At 39.8% G+C, this 22,147-nt stretch overlaps 1 protein-coding gene across 1 annotated transcript in view; it reads left to right on the forward strand.

Annotated features, from left to right (window-relative positions):
* Window positions 1–22,147, forward strand: part of adamts17 (ADAM metallopeptidase with thrombospondin type 1 motif, 17) — a 273,229-nt gene continuing 251,082 nt past the window's right edge. The window contains exons 1-3 of the mRNA XM_052129527.1: window positions 1–166; window positions 2,069–2,415; window positions 14,822–14,990. Of these exons, the coding sequence (XP_051985487.1) occupies window positions 85–166; window positions 2,069–2,415; window positions 14,822–14,990 (598 nt within the window). The 5' untranslated portion in view covers window positions 1–84. The remainder of the gene's footprint in view (window positions 167–2,068; window positions 2,416–14,821; window positions 14,991–22,147) is intronic.

The raw sequence follows: 22,147 nt of genomic DNA on the forward strand, positions 1-22,147 counted from the left end.
CTTCGTGTCAGTCCGTTGTTGCTGCTACACCAGAGCACGCTGCATGCACTCTTCACACCATCTTTTCTCCACGATACACAATTAATGAAAATAATGCTCGGCAATGATGCTTTACCGCACATCTTCTCTTTTATTCTCTTTTGCACTGGACTAAAGGCAACATCAGGTAAGAGTATATCACCTGTCATTCGCCTGACTGCTGTTCACCATGGTTACCAGTTTCTATCAAAATGCCATCCATTTTTGCTACAGTTATTGTTTCTAGAAAAAAACAAAAACAATAAATAAATAAAATGGCAGAAGAAAATTATAGTTTCTTAAACTGATCCCATGTTATTAAATTGTGGCTTTACAGTAAAAACATTGGGACATTCTAAAACGCTTAACGTGAAAAACGCTTAACGTGGCTTACTGCAGTAAGACAGTGATATTAAAAGACCAAACTCAGTACACATCATATTAATAAACTATACTATGTATAAAAAAGTAAGATGAGTCCAAAATATGAACGCAACGCGTTTAATTACACGTTAAGCATTTTCTTCCCATAGAAAACCGTTATAAGAAAACGCTTAACGTGGCTTGCTGTACTAAGACAGTGATATTAAAAGACCAGACTCAGTGCACATCATATTAATAAACCATACTATGTATAAAAAAATAAGATGAGTCCAAAATATGAACGCAACGCGTTTAATTACACGTTAAGCATTTTCCTCCCATAGAAAACCGTTATAAGAAAACGCTTAACGTGAAAAAAGCTTAACGTGGCTTACTGTACTAATATACTATAAAATATATATTATATTATTCCACATATATATATATATATATATATATATATATATATATATATATATATATATATATATATATATATATATATATAAACATATAATCATATTTATTAATATGATGTGTACTGAGTTTGGTCTTTTAATATCACTGTCCATTAAGCCACGTTAAGCGTTTTCTTATAACGGTTTTCTATGGGAAGAAAATTAACGTGTAATTAAACGCGTTGCGTTCATATTTTGGACTCATCTTACTTTTTTATACATAGTATGGTTTATTAATATGATGTATACTGAGTTTGGTCTTTTAATATCACTGTCTTAGTGCAGTAAGCCACGTTAAGCGTTTTTCACGTTAAGCGTTTTAGAATGTCCCAAAACATTAACTGTAACGGCGTAAACTGCGGTACCATGGCAATTGTCTTTGTAAGGTTCATTCAACAGTTACTAACTGACAACGATTTGTTGTGTCTTAGTGTGATGTAATAACTTGTTAATTGCATGTTTAACAGCAGACTGCATCTTTTTCCTGCTGCTTTGAAAAACGTTACAGTGTATCCAGTCATGCTGTTTTAATTAGGATGAAAGGGTTTCAGAACCAAATATGTCCTGCCACTCAGTTTTCTTTTCAGGTTATATACAAGATCTAGGTCTCAAAACCGAGCTGCCTTCTTAGACAGCTTCATTAAAAACATTTTTGGGGCAAAAACATTTTGAGGGTCAGAGAGTGCATGTGACGTCACAGAGTGCTGAGAGTACATGGGAGCTCACACATCTGCTGTTCATAATGCCTAAACAATGTTTTCTAGGTAGGCAGCTCACTAGGTTGTAGGATGCATCCAGTGTGTGTATCTCATGTCTTCATGGAGTCTGTCCCTTACCCTGTCCACTTGCATTTTAAGGACGATTCTGTGGCTTTTGTATTGAGCTGCCTGCCTAGAATCATTTTCAGGCATTAAAGGCGCAGAAAAAAAATGGTGTGATGTCTTGAGAGAGAGCATGGGACATCACAAAGTGCTGCGAATGCATGTGTGCTTGTACACCTACAGTATATGACACCCAAAACATGCTGTCTAGGAAATCAGCTTACTGCAGACAGGCATGTAAACTCAGCTCTAACTTATAAAACTAGAAGTTGAATTTTTGTTCTGCCTTAAATGCTGAATCTTTGAAAATAGAGACACATGCTTTTGTGGTATTGTCAGTGTTGTCCAGTTTTTGAATTTCACTTGTTTTCAAATCACATTGTACATTGTTTGTCTTTCTCCTTCTAGCGCAATCTTTCATGTATGAGACAGATGTGGTTGTACCGCAGGAGCTGCGGCAAGAGGAGTTACACCTGCTCCAGGGAGCCAATAGGTGGAGCAGAGGTCGCAGACGACGTTCAGACCACCAGCAGGAAGGCCACCTGTTTCTGCGGCTGCCCGCTTTCATAAAGGAACTGTATTTGCTGCTCCAGAGAGATGACTCTTTCCTTGCGGAGGGGTTTGTGACAGAGGAGAGGAGCAAGGAGGGAAGCGTTCAGCACGAGCCGGTTTTCGGGGTCCACCGATGTTTCTATACTGGATCTGTTCTCAATCACACTGACTCTTTTGCCTCATTGGACATTTGTGGGGGACTGGTGAGTGCGGTTAGGAATTTTTCTGATTTTCTCGTCTTTGGATTGCATGCAAGTGCCATTTTTTATTCTGTGTGTGATTTTAACTTTTCAGGGTCACTTTGACATGAACACATGTGACCACACTTTGTGGTGGCCCTGTGGATTGTTGCGGTTATCAGCATTCAAGGCCCACCCATGGGAGAAGGGCTGATTTTGTTGTTGGAGAAAAGGTTTCCTTGACTTCAGTCCAGTTAAGATCAATCCATCCTCAGCTTCCTTTGAACAACTTTACAGTTTAACTGCAATCTATCAAGTGTCTTGAAATTGATGTGGTGCTCCATGGTCTGCTTGGCCAGGGTAGAGGTTTTCTCTGTCATTTGATTGGTTAGGGCCTCTGATCTACAATATCCACCTTTTTCCTGAATTGTGTTGTACGATTCATAAAGTAAGGACCCTAAAGTAGTAATATATTCCAGTTTTATGCATCGAGTTAAATTGAGCTTTTATTTTGGTGGAAAATCAAATGAACCCTTAGCGGGTATGCGGATCGAAAGAGAAGCTATGTCAGATTTTCAAAATGTCAGACACCCGAACCTTGGTGCGCACCAAACAAGCAGACAAAGTACGCCTGAATAGTGGGTCTCGGTCCACTTCCAAACGAACTCTGGTGCGGTTTGATTGATATATGAACGTAGCATGGACCAAAGACATCTAAACGGACCAATAACAGGAAGTAATTTGCCTAATAATGACCTCAAGTATACCTGGTTCTTCTCAACATAGGAGCTATGCTGCCCATTACAGTTCGGTACAGGCGTCGGAACCGCCATCAGCCGTCCTTGCAGCATATCTTCGTTTGTGTGTGCAATTGAGTCCTTTACACATTTTATTAGCTCTTTGTTTGTTCTCAGCTGGTAAAAATACATATATAAGTCCAGCAAACACATTTAGCCCAGCAGCCAGCATTGTTTTGGATGTTCGGCAAGTTCCGTCGCAAAATATACATCATAAAAGCTGTTCAATCAGGTTGTGAACTTATCCTGATGCCTTTTGTTTTGTATATTTAGGTTATGTGTTAAAAATGCCAGTATGAAGGTCACGTGACACCATGCAAGAAGCAGACGTGTGAGCGTCGAGCTCTGCACACTTTGCTAAATTTTTCATTATTCTCATGTTATAATCTGGTGAAATTCGAGACACCCAGTTACACATTTGCTCTTTGAGGTAAAAGTGGCAAAGAAGTCAAAATCCTCAGGCTCTGGAGACATTAAAATACACTTACATGTTCAGGATGAAAGCCCTGACAGGCCTACAGACTGGGCAATTGATTTGGCTGGTGCAGCTAGAAAAGAAATCCAGCATCAACTGTCCAACATGTCGGTGATGCTGACAAAGGTTCTTGCTGACTTGGAGGATCTCACTGTAATACATCAATCGATCAATGCGATGGAAAAACATTTAGTTAGTTATAAGAGTCACTGGAGAGAGATTTATCCACTAATCCTCCAGTGACCAATGTTGATTTGGAACATATTCTTGAAAAGCTTGAAGATTTTGAGAATAGAAGCCTCAGAAATAAAATCTGAATTGTTGGAATTCCTGAGCATGAGGAGGGCAGAAATATGGTGAAATTCCTAGACAAGCTTTTCCTGAGTCTGCTCGACATAACAGGCTATAAGTTGGAAATCGAGCGAGCTCACAGAGTCCCGGATCATAGATCTGCTGAGGGAGAAAGGCCCCGATCAATCCTGGCCAAATTTCTGAGATCATCCAATAAAGATGTGCAAGTGTTGTGCCAGGCGAGGAGCACAAAAGAAAGCTTTCTTGGAAGAATCACAATATTGTTCCTGGACTTAGACGAGAGAGAAACGTGATCGGTTCAAGGAATTTAAGAAACTCTTGCATCAACGTAAGATTACTTTTGCATTGATGTTTCCGGCCAAGCTGATAATAGAAGAAGGAAGGTTATTACTTTTCTTAAATGAAAGAAATATGATATAGTGTTTCTTCAAGAAACACACCTTTCTCCGCAGGAAGCTGAAAAATTTGGGAATATATGGGGTGGGCATGTTTTCTTTAGTACTGGCTCAAGTAAGAGCAAGGGAGTCATTAAATTGATAAATAAACATCTACAATTCAAATGTCTTAAACAGTTTAAAGATAAATTAGGGAGAGTAATTATTGTTTTAGCTGAAATTCAGGGGCAAAGGCTGATTTTGACAAATATTTACACACCTAATGCTGATGATCAGGGCTTTTTTATAGATCTTGAAGGGATGTTGCATGCTTCTGGCACCGCTTATGAAATAATATTGGGAGGAGACTTTAATCTTTTGATGGATCCTTGATCATAATGAAGCAAAAGTGTGTAAACCCCCTAGAGCTACATTGACGCCTCACAGGATGTGTAAAAATCTTGGTCTTACAGATATTTCGAGACTTTTGAACCCATCTAGTAGGGACTATCATTTGTTTTCATCAGTCCATAAGATTTATTCTAGAATAGATTTATTAAATATCCAAATCCCTCATTTTGATCAAACAAAGCAGAAAAGTTAAGTCACACAGATTGGATTGTGAGGGGGGTTAATACACTCGGTGACCTATATGAGGGCGGAGTATTCAGACCTTTTGAAAATTTGGTTCAACATTTTGAACATCTTAATTTAATAAGTATTTACAGCTACACCACCTACTCTGCACTGTTTTGGGGAGTTGCACGCACCCCCCTGGTGTGAGAGATTCTCTGGGAGTGGTGATTGCTGCTTTTGGGAAGGGTCATGAGGCATCAGTGTATTACTCCCTGCTAATCCAGAGTCTGGGGGATGGAAATCGGAATTCTCTCAAAAGATTATGGGAGAAAGATTTAAACTTGACATTGGAGGGGGGACTAGGATCCTAAAAACATCAAGTCTGCAACTAGAGATGCAAGGGTTCACCTTAAGCAATTTAAGATTTTACATAGATTTTATTGGACAACACTCTAGAATGTATAGGCTTGGTCTTAAAGACACGCCCACCTGCTGGCGATGTCAGTCAGAGGATGGAGACTTAACCCATGTCTTTTGGGGGTGTCTTAAGATCCAGGAGTTCTTGTTGAGAGTTCAGAGTTTTATATGTGATGTATTGGGCACTCGGCTTTCACTTTGTCCCAGACTCTGTATTTTTGGTGATGGGGTAGTCATTGACGTTGAGAATCAACACAAAAAAGTTGGGTCCTAACGAGCATCATGATCGCCAGACAGGTTATCTTAAGGGGACATTTCATGAGTGGAATGTATAGAAGGGAAAGGGAAAGGGAATAGGCTGGGAAATCTGGGGTTATTTGATAGGAAATGGGGCAGATATTTGGCCTTTTTGGTAGTCTTCAGGGAGGGGTAGTGGAGAGGTGTGTGTGCAGTTTGATTGTTTTTTGAAAGTATACTTTTTATTTATTTATCTATTTCTATTTGTGTGTGTGTTTTTAATTTTTTTCCGGGGGAAAGGGTTTAATTATATATCATTTGATTCCACATTTTCTGTGATGGTTGTTTAATTTGTTGAATGGAATCAATAAAAATTGTTAATACAGTTTTAAAAAAAAACACTTTGAGGTTTCTAAACCTTTTTGACTTTTGGCATTGACCTTTTGGAACATTTGGGATCTTCTGTTGGTATGACTTTATCTTTTTCCCCTATTGACTCTTTGGGACATATTTGGATTGTTCGGAATAACTTTATGAATAGTTTTGGAATTACCTTCTAGACTAATTAAAATACATTTAGTGTATTCCCTGTCTGTGCTTTCATTTTTGCAACTGGGTCCATGTTCCCCATTTTCCCTGAGCTCAGTTCCCTTGATCTTGCGTCACCCCTGAGTTCCTGACAAAAAACACTGAGCCATAAAATGGACCCAGCAGATTCGTCCAGTTTACAGGATCTTCTCGAGGCAGTTGCCCGTCAGGGGCCGCCTTAGCATGAGACCCTGATGAGTAAACATGATGGCCTGCTCTCTGACATCCTGACCTCTCTATTTACCTCTCTATGACCTCTCTAGGGATTTTTCGGCCACTGCCTACCACCCCTGATCCAGCCTCAGTCCCTATGCATCAGTCAGGGTAGACATAGTTCTTGTAATGGCTTCCTCATTCAGTGAGGAAGCCTTACTTTTGAGTGTCCTGGGCCAAAGCTGTCTGGGAGGCACGCAGCCCCTTCTGTTCCAGTTATGCCTTGTTTTTTGGGGAATTTAGACGAGTATTAAACCATCCTCTCCAATGCCGAGAAGCCTCGAATGAGCTTCTGTCCATCAAGCAAGGCAATCGTAGCGTGGTGAAGTATGCCATTCAGATCCGCACCATTGCAGCAACAAGTGGCTGGGGTAAAGCGGCCCTTATCGTTTGCTTCCAGAACGGTCTCAGGATGAGCTTGCCACCAAAGACCCACCTGACAGTCTCGAGGTCCTCATAGATATGGCCATCCGCTTGGACAACCGGCTAAGAGAGAGAGTGGGTAGCCATCAGCTTGTCAGCCCAGCCCCTGTATGCCCTTTGGCCCAAGTCTTCCTAGAACCCCCCCGAACCTATGCAGCTGGGAAGTACCGAGCTGCCTATCCTGAGCTCTTGGGAAAAGCCCCATCCCGTGTAGACAGGGGAGGTCTGTGATGGGAGCTTCCCTAAACACGCCCCTCACCAATTCAGGATTATTCCTCTCAGTCACACTTTCCTGGTATGATCATAACCACTCCATGCAGGCTTGGGTGGATTCAGGTGCTGCTGGAAATTTCATGGACCTTTCCTGGCTAAGAAGCTCTGTATTCCCTGTGAATTCTTATCCTTTCCTCTGGCTGTTACTGCTCTGGATGGACGACCTTTGGGCAGTGGAGAGATAACACATTAGACGTTCCCTCTTCGCCTTTCCATTTTTCAACACCAGGAGGAAATGGTTTTCCATCTCATTCAGTCTCCGCAATTCCCTGTAGTATTTGGGCACCCCTAGCTTCTGCAGCATAATCCCCATATCGACTGGTCCACCAACACAATCCTAGAATGGGGTCTCACCTGTCATACCACCTGCATTTTTTCGAGTTCCTCTGACACCACTCCCAAGTCCCAAGAACTCTCTGATCTTGAGTTCCCCCTGTTTATCATAATCTCCAGGAGGTCTTTAGTAAAAGTAGGGCCACCACATTAGCCCCCCATCCCTACGATTGTGCTATTGACCTGCTCCCGGGCACTATATCCCCTAGAGTCCGTATCTTCTCTCTTTCTTCTCCTGAGCGGGCAGCCATGGACAGCTACATAAAAGAGTCCCTTGACCATGCGTCACCCCCGAGTTCCTGACTGCACAGATACACAACACACTGGGGCAGGTCTGACCATCTGCATATATCATCTCCCTTGAAATGAATAATATTCATCACAACCAAATTAAAGAATTTATCACAATTTTCACCAAGGGGCAAAATTCGACTGTCGTATCTGGAGGCCGGAGACAGTGAAAATGTGGTGTTATCGGCTGTCAGTCATTGAGGCCCTATGTTTAGATTTGGCCCTTTATTAGATGTGATTAATACTATCAGTAATAGGGTAATAAGACTTGGAACTATGTCCTGTGTGTAAGACTTTGAGGCAAATTTACTAAACAGTTGTCCACTTTTGCTGTGCAAAAAACTGCATCTTATTCATCATAAGCAGGCACAGTCAGTGCTGAAATAGCACTACGTCTTGTGTATTTAAATTTAGTCATTGCCATTTCTTTCCACAAATATGCCTATTTTCAATGTAAACTAGGCAGATTATAGTTTTTTTTTAAAGTTTTTTTACCCAATTTGGAATGCTTCTTTCCAATGCTCTTTTAAGTCCTCGTGGTCACGAAGTGACATGCCTCAATTTGGGTGGCAGAGGACGAATCCCAGCTCCCTCTGCGTCTGTGACAATCAACCAGCGCATCTTATCACATGACTTGTTAAGTGCGTTGCCACGGAGACATAGCGCGTGTGGCGGCTTCACACCATCCACCGCGGCATCCACACTCAACTCACCACGGTGCCCCACTGAGAACAAACCACATAATAGCGACCACGAGGAGATTAACCCATGTGACTCTACCCTTCCTAGCAACCATGCCAATTTGGTTGCTTAGGAGACCTGGCTGGAGTCACTCAGCATGCCCTGGGTAGATTTAGTTTAAAAAAACTCTATTTGCCTTGCTATTTGCCTTGCACAATAAACATTGCACTATTACCCCAAGTTTTTTACTTTTATCTTAAAGAGATGCATGACAGGGCGGAGGGCGTGGCCTGGTGTGTAGTAATCAGGCAAACAAGTCTCAGAGAGGGATAAAGGCTGACAGGAGTCTGCAGTGGGACAGAGAGAAAGATTTATGGGCGGCTGTCCGACACATTTCTGTGTTTGACTTTTTGTTTAAATTCCTTATTAAAATATTATTTATATTGTCAAGCCGGTTCTCGCCTCCTGCTTTGCATTAATCCATTTATCAGATGTTCATTAACATTTTCCATTGATTATGGCAGCAGTGTTTTATCAGATATTAACCAAATGATGGAGAAGAGCTTTATAACCTGGCATTTATTTAGACATGCGGTGTAGTCAAGTAAATGTTCTGCATAAATGTTCTGTTAAAGAGATTATTCAGGCGTCTGGATGACAATAGTGGCAGAGTAAGCCAGATTGTGTATTTATGTTGCAACTTCCACTATATAGTGCTACGAATTGACGAGCAAGTTCGGAATTGCGTCGTGCAAATTGCATTCAGCACAGATTTTGTGGGTGCGTTCGTGCCGTTGTCTAATCCAAATAATGATCTGCCGATAACAGTGAACTCGGCACATTCATGTAAATAGCACTTTTACCAGTGCTATTTAGCATTCACCCCCCCCTTAGACATTTGTGACTCCTAAAGCAGATTGATCAGCTAGATGTTTTAACTAGCCTTGTCTAACCTCTTTCCCACTGCTGCGCTTAGCGCAGGTCATCTGCATTTGAGGAAAACAACATGGGACGACAGTAACGATGACGTTAGAGTGAGACTCAGCAACCTGAGGAGGGAGTCAGGGAGTGGATATGACACATATCTGTGGAGCGGAGGGGGGCGGGGCCGGTCGGAATATCGCGCGCCCGGTCCCCAATCAGCCTGATGAGGCGCGCGAGGGATAAAGGCGACCGGTGACGATTGTTCGAGAGAGAGAGAATTACGGACATGTCCGTCATGTGTGTTTGTGTTGTCTTTTAAGTTTTCCATTAAACTATGATTTATATCGTCAAGCCGGTTCTCGCCTCCTCCTTTCCCATCCTTTAACTGTGTTACAATATCTAATAGGACATTTTCTTTGTCTGTGTAATTAGATCTTTCAGTTGTTTGACTGGATTTTCCTTTTAACTAAAGTAGTCATGGTATGTCATGTATTGCAATTGTGGTGTGGTTGTGCCACTTTAGGATGTGATATTTCAGAATCTTTCCAAATCACATACCACTTGCAGCCCAGATTATTTAAATTAAGTTTTTGATTTCAAATGAAGTTTTGAGTGCCACACTTCATAAGCAGCACCGAGGGTCATACAAATAGTGCTTCTCTCACAAAGTGCCCAGGAGACTCAGTGCACAGTTTACTTAAATGGAGTTTGCCCTTAGCATGTTGCTAAGATAACAGTGAGATCCTCTAATAATCATAAAAATGCAAATACTAGTTGAAATGGGTTCAAATAGGTTGAACTCTTTTCATACTTTTTGGTATTGAATAAGTCAAGTCAATTTTATTTGTATAGCGCCTTTCACAACACACATCATTTCAAAGCAGCTATACAGAAGATCAGCATTAACAGACGATAAAACTGTAATGTCTATAAAGTTGATGAATCATCATTGTGCAATTTAGATAAAATATGAATCTTAATCGTATTTAAAAATAATTAAATATTAATTGTATTAATAACCCCAGTGAGCAAGCTGAAGGCGAGCGACTGTGGCAAGGAACACAAAACTCCATAAGATGTAGATTAATGGAGAAAAATAACCTTGGGAGAAACCAGACTCACTGTGGGGGCCAGTTTCCCTCTGGCTAACATTATGAATGTAATGTAAATATTACTTGTGTATAGTTAAAATCATGGTTTAAAATGATTAAACTAAGTAAGGGTTAAGGGTCAGTGTTTAAACATTGATTGTGTTTGAACTGTAAGATTAATGACCACAGTCTTTGGAGTCCATCTTGATTAATTGCAGAAGTTCACATAGATGCAATTGTCCTTGTTAATTGGCTGATGAAGGCCTGTGTTGGCAATAGTTAGTCTATGCATTCCATTTCAAGATCGTAGTCCATCAATAGACTGAGGTGATGCAGGTTGGAGTTGGCATCAGTTCATCCTCTGAAGTCCATCATAATAGACTGAAGTAATATATGGCTGGCACCGGCTGCATTTAGTCATCATCATTCAGCGACATGTAGCAGTGGAGTCCAACACGAAGCAGGAATGGAGCTGGATCCAGCCGGTTCTGGTGACCTCAGGATAGGAGTCCCGAAGTTGAGACAGGGAAACAAATACAAAGATTTAAGCATAGATGCCATTAAATTTATTGCAGAGTTAGAGATCATGATCACTGTTTCTGGTTTCTGGTTCCGGCAGACCCAACTAAAGCAGCCTAATTGTGGGTTGGAGGATAAGTTAGGTGTATGCCTATCTAAATAGATGAGTCTTTAGTCTAGACTTAAACTGAGAGAGTGTGAGAATAAGTTGTAAGTATATTCATAATCAACATTTCTCTTGTGTTGTCATTAACACACAAAAAAATCCTGACAGGATGATCAGAACTTGATATGGATGGGTCTTGGCTAGATGTTAATTATCTGTTACTTACTTAGATGCTGCAACTGACCAATCAGGATAAAGTATTCCAGAGTGCCATGTAATAATAGGATTTAGTCACTGCTGGTAGTAAACTGCCTTAAACAATGTAGAAGTAAGTGAAGGACAAACAAAGATCTGCTAGTCTGTTAATGCCATTTCATCTCCTTTTTACTGCTCTCTCTCATCAGAACTTGGGCCATTTGTAACTGTACTTTATTTAACCTGGTACATTTGGGGATTGCCTGTACGTGTTGTGATGAAAGCATGTGTTTTACAGCCTCTGTGGGCAGCTTCCTGTCAGCACTCCCATCTTCTGTTCCTCTCGGCCCGCCTGGGGCTCTATCCACCTCTCCCTCACATCCATTCATCATCCATACATGTGCTTTCTCCTGTCTTTTTTTCATTGAGACCTCCTTCTTGGCGCTTGGATGAACATTCAAGCTAAACTAGCCTGGTTGAATGAACGCAGTCATCTGATTTGATGCTAACTTGGTAGTTTTCGGTCAGTGGACCTTTGTGATGGGAGATAAATTATTCCCAGATTTCACGTCTTTGTGCCCTTGAAGCCACGAGTGCCACGTAGTCAGATATATTTGTTAGCTTCCCATGAAGGCTAATGATGAATGATTCTTGATTTGTTGTCAGTGAAAACACATAAGCTCTCTCCAGGAGCACTTCTTCTGAGATTCTTGTACAATCTAAATGACATCCTCAAGCCGTTGTGTCCTGTCGCGTCAACTGATGTGCCCGGTATAGACAGGGTGTAAGTGAAAGGGCCCACCCCCTTGTCTCTATGATATTCTTACCCATAGATAAGTCTCTGGTCCCTCCTCCAATGTAAGTGTATAGGATTTTTTTTCACCCGTTTCATCATCTGCAAGGTGAAAATTTTAAGTCAGATCACTTAGAAAAGTGTACGTCCTGGGAAATCTTCAAAAGCCTTGATCATGTTTGTTGTGTTGTCTGTAGTTATGCAGACCAGGTCATTTTTGTTGATCCCCCACTCTTCAAAAATATTAATATCTGATGTTCTGAGCTGAGTGATCTTCTGGGAAGAACTGTGTTTCCAGGCAGTTTGATTCCATTTGCCAGTCTGAGGTGAGGTAATAGTGAAACTGATGTAGGGTTTCACTACAGCTTTCACTAGTCCAGAGGTCAGTAGTTGCAGCAAACCATGTGCCTTGAGCCAAACTGTGGAGTGGAGGGGGGCGGGGCCGGGTCGGAATATCGTGAGCCCGGTCCCCAATCGGCCTGATGAGGCGCGCGAGGGATAAAGGCGGCCGGTGACGATGGTTCGAGAGAGAGAATTACGGGCATGTCCGTCATGTGTGTGTTTATGTTTGTGTGTTTTGGTTTTGAGTTTCATTAAATATTATTTATATTGACAAGCCAGTTCTCTGCGGGTTTCGGCACCAATGTAACACAGTTAAAGGATGGGCAAGGAGGAGGTGAGAACCGGCGCGCGTTATTCCGACCCGGCCCCGCCCCCCTCCGCTCCACACAAACGTTTTACAACATCAGCTTCAACCTGGTTGTACTGATTTGGGATTTCAGTCTTGGAAAAGTATGTTCATGATGGCACATTGTATTGAGGCACAGCAACCTTCATCAGCCTCAGAAAGCCAGGCCTCTCAACAATTTGAAATGGAATGATGTCTTTTGCAATGTAATATGAAATGGCTGCAGTGAGGTCTTGAGCATTTTTGGATGTGGGTGCATAAGCAGTCTGCCTTTTAAATGCTTGCTCGAGTGTCTGAAGTGTAGATGAGGAGAAGTGAGTCAACGAACCAGAAGCATCACTGGGTTTGCCTGCTGCAGGCCCACTCTGTAAAGGAAATAGTAAATGCCGTATAATAATAATGATTATTATTATTGGTGTGGTTACATTATTATTATGAACTTAAACACACATTTTAAATGATCAAAATATGTGGGTTGAGTGACTAAACTACATAACATGTATTTACATAGCTCTCTGAAATTCTTCATTCTGGTCACTCATCCTGAAACTCTGGCTTCTTTCATGTCTCACGCTCTCTCCTTTCATGCAAACACAACTGGTGCCATTGTGCGTCTCTGTTATAGTTATCTATTGTAATGAAAATGAAAATCGGAGGATTTCAGTATTTATATTGGACTGCAATGGATTATAAAATTTTAAAACATTCATCTCAAATCACTATTTCATGTCCCCGTAATTATTTGAAAAGCTGTGTATTAGTGGTATGAATGTACACAATGATGCACGTATTTCTTACTGTCTTATTTCTTGTTCGTTTTTCTCGGCTCAAAGCGATGCACTTGCTTGAAACTTTTTATTTGCGGAAGCTTGCTTTTTACAAGTGAGATAAGAAATAATTTCAAACCAATTCAACATTTTGTGTCCAACTATTTACTTTTCCTCATACTTTTCTCCAAATTGTGCTAAAAATGAACTTACCTTGCATGCACTATAAAGTGATGGATGGTTGTCACGAAGATGACTCGGCAGATTGGACGTGTTGCCCACTTTCGCAGTGACTTTCCTCTGGCAAGCTCTGCAGACAGCTTCTACTAATTTTCCCTCAGCATTCTTATAAAATACAAAATATGACCAAACTTCTGATTTGGTCTTCTTGGAAGGTTGGAAAATCTCCAGAGTGCTGTCATTGCCTTCCACCATGTTTTCATGCTAAAAAAACAACAATAACAATGTTGCATCAATCAATCAATATTTAAAAACAAGGGCTGCACAAGGTAAAATGGTTATTACAAGAAAATAAAAACATGCAAAGTAGATAAAAAAATAAAAAGAAGATAAAACGGGTCACAATATTTAGAGTATTGAAAGCCAAAGTGAAAAAATATGTCTTTAGAGAAGACTTAAAAATTGAAATTGAGGAAGATATTCTAATATATAGAGGTAGACTATTCCATAGTTTCGGTCCAGTGAGTACAAATGCTCGATCACCATGCTTTTTTAGTCTAGATCTAGGCAAAGAGAGTAAACCAAAATCTGAAGATCTCAGAGTTCTAGAAGGAATATATGGCTGAAGCAAGTTTGACAGATACTTAGGGGCCAAATTATGTAGTGCTTTGTAAACAAACAGTAACATTTTGAAGTAAATTCTGTACTTGACAGGAAGTCAGTGCAAAGCAATTAGAATAGGTGTAACTGACTCATATTTGCGAGTCCACATGATAAGTCTGGCAGCAGCATTTTGTACCAGCTGTAGACGAGAGAGGGAAGACTGAGAGACACCATAGTAAAGAGAATTACAATAATAAATAATCACAGCATGTTGCATGCTGTGCCCATGCGTCAGCCTCATGCTGGGTGTGTGGATCATATTTACCATGAGTTTTACAAATCACGATAATCGCGCATGGTTTTAATGATAATTAAAAGTGATATGGAAATACGAACCGTCTGGGAATTGTATCGTGGTTTACCATGAAACCGGTAACCGTTTCATCCCTAGCAAGGACAAGTAATATGAAATATTAATGTAATGTATGCAATATAATCCTTTTAAAATATATTTCTGCTTTTGAAACTTTGATTTTGTTAATGTTGAGCTGTTGATCATTGTGTTTTCTCATAGACTGGCCTTGTTCAGTTTGGAGATGAAAGCCTGTTCATCGAGCCAGTGGGTCAGGCTGTGGATTCCTTCTCTGGCCGGGAACACAGAGTTATCCGGCAAAAACATTATTTCATGGAGAGTCCTGCTGCTGCTGCAAACACCAGCCCAAAATTCTGCCAAACGCTCCAAGGTGAGAAGGTCACTGTGCTAAAATATGCACTTTGCTGTGTCAGGTGTGGCAAGCCCCAGTGATTTAGCTGTCACTGTACTTAAATTCATAGCTCAATGGGGCTTTACTTTTGTCATATTTCTGGTGCAAGTGGGAAAAGTGGCCAGTTTTTGTGAGTTTCTGTGGTCTCTCTGAATCAGTTTTTTTGTCCATTTTTAAAATGCAATAAAATACACTGTTGTAGAATAAATTATTATAAGGGCCCAAGCACTGAAAGCGCGGAGACCCTATTGTTTTTCTAAGGATTATTATTATTATTGTTAGGGCACAAGCATTGAAAGTGCAGAGGCCCTATTGTTCTTCTAAGGATTATTATTATTATTATTATTATTATTTTTCAAGGTTTTCTGTACTTTTGGGGACTTAACCCTCTGGGGTCGACGGACGCGCCGGCGTGTCCTGCTGGATTTTTTCATCATTAAAGCGGAAACAACATAAAATACTCCGTAATTTTGTGGCAAACAGATAAGTGTAAGACATCATTAGAGACTATAAAGGGTCTACTTTTATTTGTGTACACTTACAATAACAACAAACCTTGTGATTTTGTAAAATAAAGAAAATAAAAAGGGTGAGCTTACAGCAGTCTCTTTGTTCACGAGCATATATCTGAAACACGTCATAAAAATTTACTGAAACTCTGCGAATACTTATCAAACAAACATGAAATATATGTCTAAAGAAAGCTTAAAATGTCTACTTTTAAAAAAAAGAATTCAAATTTAAAAAAAATATTTTCTTGCAATGTAATCTGTATGAAACAAAGCGATACAGTTTCTCCTGGCTCAGTTAATAATTCCTAATGTGATCACACCCACGGGCAGAGGGCGCTATTCATACGGTAATTTACTAAGGCGATCAATGCGAATGGTAAACGCCCCCGACTGTGCCTTAAAAAGCATCTAGTTCATTCACTTTTCTGCGCATTTGAAAGATCGCAAGATACACAGGCGATGAAACTCCTGTATAGTGATGAAGAGTTAACATTTTCCTCAGAAGAAGAGCGGGACACCGATGAACATTTGTATTTTAAAGAGTGACTTGATCCAGCCGAGGATACAATTTCAGATGAGTAAGTCATTTAGTTTTCATTAGTTGACATGGTATGCAACTAATGAATACATGGTGCTGCCTCATTATCATCAACAAAGCTTTTGCTTGCAAATATCTGTTCAGGTTAAATAAGTAAAATGTACTTTAAATATGCCCATATTTGAAAATCTGCATATTATATTGATTTCTGAAGGATAATGTGACACTGAAGACTGCAGTAATGATGCTGAAAATTCAGATTTGATCACAAATAGCATTTTACAATATATTCAAATAGAAAACTGTTCTTTTAAATTGTAAAAAGAGTTCACAATATCAATGTTTTTACTGCATTTTGGATCAAATAAATGCAGTCTTGGTGAGCAGAAGAGACTTCTTTTAAATGGTAGTGTAGGTCTAAAATTAAGTAAAGTCTTTATGTAAAGAAAATGCATAGTCATATTTCTTCTTTTAACTTAAAACTTGATTTTGATCATTACGTCTTTCTGTCACATTCCTCAGTGATAGGCCCAGGGGAGGGGTATTTTGTCTCCTCAGGTGTGAAATACATCCATATTCATGATAGTTCACGCCTCCTCACATATGACCTTTCTTACACTAAACATGTCTTACAAAAGTTAAATCTCTATATTGTTTTGTATAAATGAGTGATCAGGATGGTTTTCACATCATTTTGTAGCAAAAACTCTAGGCTACAAGATCCAGTTCTCAAAAGTCTTGTGGACAAATGTTTAGTATGTGTTATATGGCCTTATTTCAATGACTTAATTTTTTTTCAAAAACCACACATAAACATTATTTTCTCAAAAATACAAACATGTACACACACGTTGCTCACATATTATCTTAACCCAGTTTGTGTTGAATACAGTGTTATCCGACTTTAGCCATTAATATGTTTTTAAGCAACTGAAAAAAGCACAAATGTCAAGGCATGTCAAAACTTCTCCAGGGCCCAAAACACCCTCAGACCCCAGAGGGTTAACATGCGTGAAAACTCTTGAAATTTTGCACACATTCCACCCAACAGGAAGTCAGCCATTTGGGATTTTCTCAAAATCACAGGCTATGAACTTTTAAATACTTCTCCTAGGGTAAGGGTACTCAATAGGTGGATTCCAGGCCAGATCCAGACAATCATTCGGACAACAATAGGCAAAATCATTAACATGTCTTGAATTTCAATGATTTCATGCCAATAATTCACTGCACAAAACACTTTGTAGTCTGCACATATGGTTATCCTCAATGCACGTAAACTTGTATTAAATATAGACTGGGTTGTATATTCTTTTACTATGCCTAATTTTGTTCACAGTTTTCAAGCGTGAGTGCTTGTCACACAACCTGCCCATGTTGGCATCTACCTAACTTGGCTAGCTTGATTGGACACTTATCCAAAAAGATATGGAAAATGTTTACTTTTAACAGCTTATAATTCAATTTATTACTATGCTTAATTATATGGTTAGATCAGGTCCACATTAATCCGGATTAATTTGATAACAGCGTTTTTGTTTTCAAAACTCTCCATCTACACTGCCATTTTCAAATGTTTTCCAAAAGTTGCTGATACACACTGAAACGTAAGAAGCGTGGCCCTCCGTCATTTCCATGTACGGTCTGAAACGCAATTGTCCTAATGTTAGCAGCAATGTATAGTTTTTACAAAGTAACATTTATCTTTTAGAACATTATCAAAGCCTTATAAGTAAATGTATTAGTGTGGACGTGGCTTTAGTTGCATTGCGTTTTCACTATCAAAACAGACCTGTGACCCACAGTTCAGAAGCACTGTGCTAGGAATCTCCCACTTTTCTCCAGAACTACTTAAGATTCATGAGTTGGTAACGTCATAAATCAACTTTTTCATTGCAACATTTATTACTCTGTGTAACTCTTTGATGTCTTCATCTTTTTAACAGCATAGAGAGAGAGAGCGAGAGAGAGAGAGAGAGAGAGAGAGAGAGAGAGAGAGAGAGAGAGAGAGAGAGACGTTTTTGTCTTTACTGCCTTAATCTCACTGGTAAATGGTGGTAAACTACTGTTCGAACATGCTATTTTGCTGTTGAAATACTATCAGAAAGAAAGCAAGAATTCAGTTAACTTACTTGTGTACATTAATAATGCAGTGCATATTTTCTAGCCCCTCGGGTGTTTCTTTGGCAGGATTATGGATTTTTCTTGCCGAAAGGAATTCACATTTTTGAATACTGGCTCTTCTGTTCCCTTGGATGTTCCAAAAGCCTTTAGCATCTGTAAATTTGTATTGTCAGTGTCAAGGAGTTTTGTCTGAGCACATTGCATTATTGAATTTGTAGTTTACCTTTTGTAATGAAGCTACAATTATCTAAAATTCCGAGTCCGGATAGCCATATGCATCTACAGGCCAACCAAAACAACTTATGGAATTTCCAGTCGTACACTACCGTTGTTTGTGGTTGATTATACTCAATGTAGACTCAAATTCCCTTTGAAAATTTGCTCTGTTCAACATTGTACAAGTCCTCTTCTTTAGCTCTGACTTTGTGCACCATGAATATTACATAATACAATGATGAGAAGACCACCGGGACGCTTGACAAGTACTGAAGATTTTTTACATATGTCAGAATCTGGTAATCAATGTAACAAAAGCCTCTTGTTATAGAAAAAGAAACAGCAAATTAAAAAGAAATAAAGGTGAGTTAGTTGGTTTTGGGGGGAGGGGGTTGTACTTACGAGGAAAGGTCTGGACTCCGATCTTGTCTCGACCATAATACAGCTCTAGATGCATTTGTGATTCTGCTTCCCCTGCACCTGGTGTGTAGGCAAAAAAATGCCAGATTGGGGGTGGGGGGAATTCTTTCCTCTGTGCTCATGTCTGTCAAAGGCTGTTTAGTGAGCCTGCCAGAGTTCTCTCTCTCACTCCCCATCTTCCTTCCAGTGTGTTGAAAAGCCCAAAACATTTGAGTGAGAGGAGTTGAGCACTGCTCCCCCACAAACCAAACTGTCCCTAGAGGAGGATACTCATCGACCTTATTTCCATTAAACTCAAAATGCCCCTCTTGGGCATGTACACACACTCACGTATGCTGTCTCTATGCATAAAATGGATAATGTTGCACAGTGGTCGATGCAGGAGTGTAAAAACAATGGAAGGGGGTGAGCTGCAACTTGTCCTTAGTGGATCCCGCTCCATCCCCACTAAAATATGATACTGATGAAAGGGACTTATCACTTCTAATCGGCCATTGTAATCTGCAGAGCCGTACGTCTTTTGATCCATTCTGCTCATACGCTCATGCCAGAAAGCTTAGGTTCGGGACACTGAAAGGGATGCAGAGACGCCTTGGTTCATTCTTCATATCGGTACATTCCCGTTTTGAATGTAGTTGAAGAGGATCAAGTATCCTCATTGAGAGGAGGAATGGGGACTGGGAGAAGACACAAAGAAGTATCTGAGCTTGGAGGAAACAATGTGTAAAATTGGTGGGGCCTACCCAAGTTTGTAGGTTGATTGATTTGTTCGGCTTGCTCGCTTAGACAAGTGGCCACTGCTGAGCTCTGGAATTGAGATGAAAGGGGAGGTGCTGTTTAGTGGGCAGTTTTGTGTCTAGACAGAAACTGCATCTACAGTACCTGAACCTACAATGACTAATTTGTCAAGTACCTGATGCATTTATTCAAAGCGACATTCTGTGGGCCACAGTGGTGAGAGTTCATGGGTCACCCATTGCGGGGTATTTGCGGTATTTCCTGCTTCACATCGAGGTCCTTAACACCCTGTGTTTATTTTTGCGATAATAACCGCTTGTCCGTACATTTGGTCTTTTTTTATTTTTAAACAAGTGCACATTTTGTTCATTGGGATATGGAGTAATTCAGTGGCATTAAACTAAACTTTACCCCCCTTTTCCCAGCTCAATGTGTTAGAGCGCATGTGCTAACCAAAAGGCCATGACTCCAACATATGTTTCTTTAACCACTTCATTATACCACCCTTTAAAGGAGTAGTTCACCTAAAAATGAAAATTTTGTCATCATTGACTCACCCTTACTCCACCATGTTGTTCCGACCCTGTATTTTTTTCTTTCAGGTGTGAAACAAAAAATAAGATATTATAATGTCAGAGCTTCTGTTTTAAAGATATTAAATGTAGATGGGGATTTATAGTGCCAAGCTACATAAATACAATATAAAATTAGTCCAAGTCTTAAACAGTAATGCGATAGCTATGTGTGAGGAACAGACTGAAATTGAAGTTATTCACTGATAATCTTCCCTCCATCTGTGCTGTCAGATTGTATTCATGCTTGTAATCAATAAATAATAAATGTAAAATATGTGAATCAGAATATCCTTCAGAAGTGTTTGAAAAATGCAACCACATGTGAGATTTAAAAGCTACAGCATGGGGGAAGATTGTCATTGAATAATTACTTAAATTTAATTCTGTTCAACACACAAAACTATCATATGGCTGGAATTTTATGACACACACACACACACACACACACACACACACACACACACACACACACACACACACGCACACACGCACACACGCGCGCGTATGCTCACACTCACAGCAGGAGAGTGAGCAGGTGTGGAGAATGTGGTTTATGTATCCCCTTCAGCACAAAAGTATTATTTATAGTCAACCACACAGTTTTCACCATTACTGGCCCCTCAAAATGTAGAGGCCTGACTGTGAGATTTATTTGCAGTCTACATGATTGTTAATTGAATTTTGAAATGGACAAATCAAAGTCCTCACTCTTGATCCTAAATCAGCCGGTGAGCAGAACTTGAAGGGAACTGTTCATAAAGCACAGCCAAAAGACCAATGACTTAAGAACAAAATACCCTTAAGCTATATGACCGGTCCTTAAACAAGCCCTCATAATAAATGTCGAACTGATTGACAAATTCACTTGTGAAATGGATTCCTGTGATCTGTATGCCAATGATTGGCTTATGTTCAATAATATGGTAGTAAACAATACATGTATTCTAAAGCCATTTTTGTATTGTCTTATCAATGATTAACTCTTCTGCCACAAGAATGTAATGCATTTTAATTATACATATATATACTTTTTAAATATTTAAAGATAACTATGTATAATGATTTCATCATTATATATTGAATTATTGTTATATAAGGGGCTTTTTCAGCAAATATTTGTATATGCGATTAATCAATATTAATTAATCGGGACATCATGTAATTAATTAGATTAAAAAATGTTATCGATTGACAGCCCTAATATATATTTAAGCAATATCACACGAGCAAGACTGCGATATGGCCCTACATCAACAGTGCTATGATTTGGCTGCAGGCACGAGGCCAAATCGGCTGCAGGCACGAGGCCAAACCGTAGTAGGGCCATATCACACTGTAGTGAGTGTGATATTGCTTACATACAACAGTTCAGTGAACAAGTACATTTTACTGTAACTATATATTTTAAAAAAATTAAATGAGGAAACAAATGGGATAATAATTGGCTCATATATGTCACGATGTGGGAAATCAGGAGAAGGCAGACAGAAGGTAGGATCCAAACGCGGCTTTACTGAAACAATAAATAAACAAAACACGGGAACAAAAGAAAGGTCCACAATGGGAAAACAGAGACAGAACCTTGGAAGGACACGGAGACATCAACAAGGGGAACAGGAACCACGAACGAGAGAGTAGTCACAGGGAACTCGGGCTGGAAACAGGGAGCTAACAAATACGTCCATTAACAAACAACGACCGACAGAGACTGAACAAACAGACAGGGTTAAATACATGAACAAGGGAAAAAGGGGCCAATGAACAAACAGAACTCAAACAAGGTAACAAGGTGATGAACAGAAACCAATGGCAAATTAACGAGGGCAGGTGAAAACAATGAACGGAGAACAGGAACGCTAACAAGAAAACTATGGAAGTACAAGGGTGACAAAAGTGAAAAACTAAGGAATTACAAAAGTGACAAAAATGACAAACAAAGGGCAATATCTCATAAGTGGTCTTTTACACATAACCTACCTTGTTGTACATATATATATATGTATATATTATGGT

This window comes from Xyrauchen texanus, chromosome 1, assembly GCF_025860055.1.
Source record: "Xyrauchen texanus isolate HMW12.3.18 chromosome 1, RBS_HiC_50CHRs, whole genome shotgun sequence".
Taxonomy (NCBI): Eukaryota; Metazoa; Chordata; class Actinopteri; order Cypriniformes; family Catostomidae; genus Xyrauchen; species Xyrauchen texanus.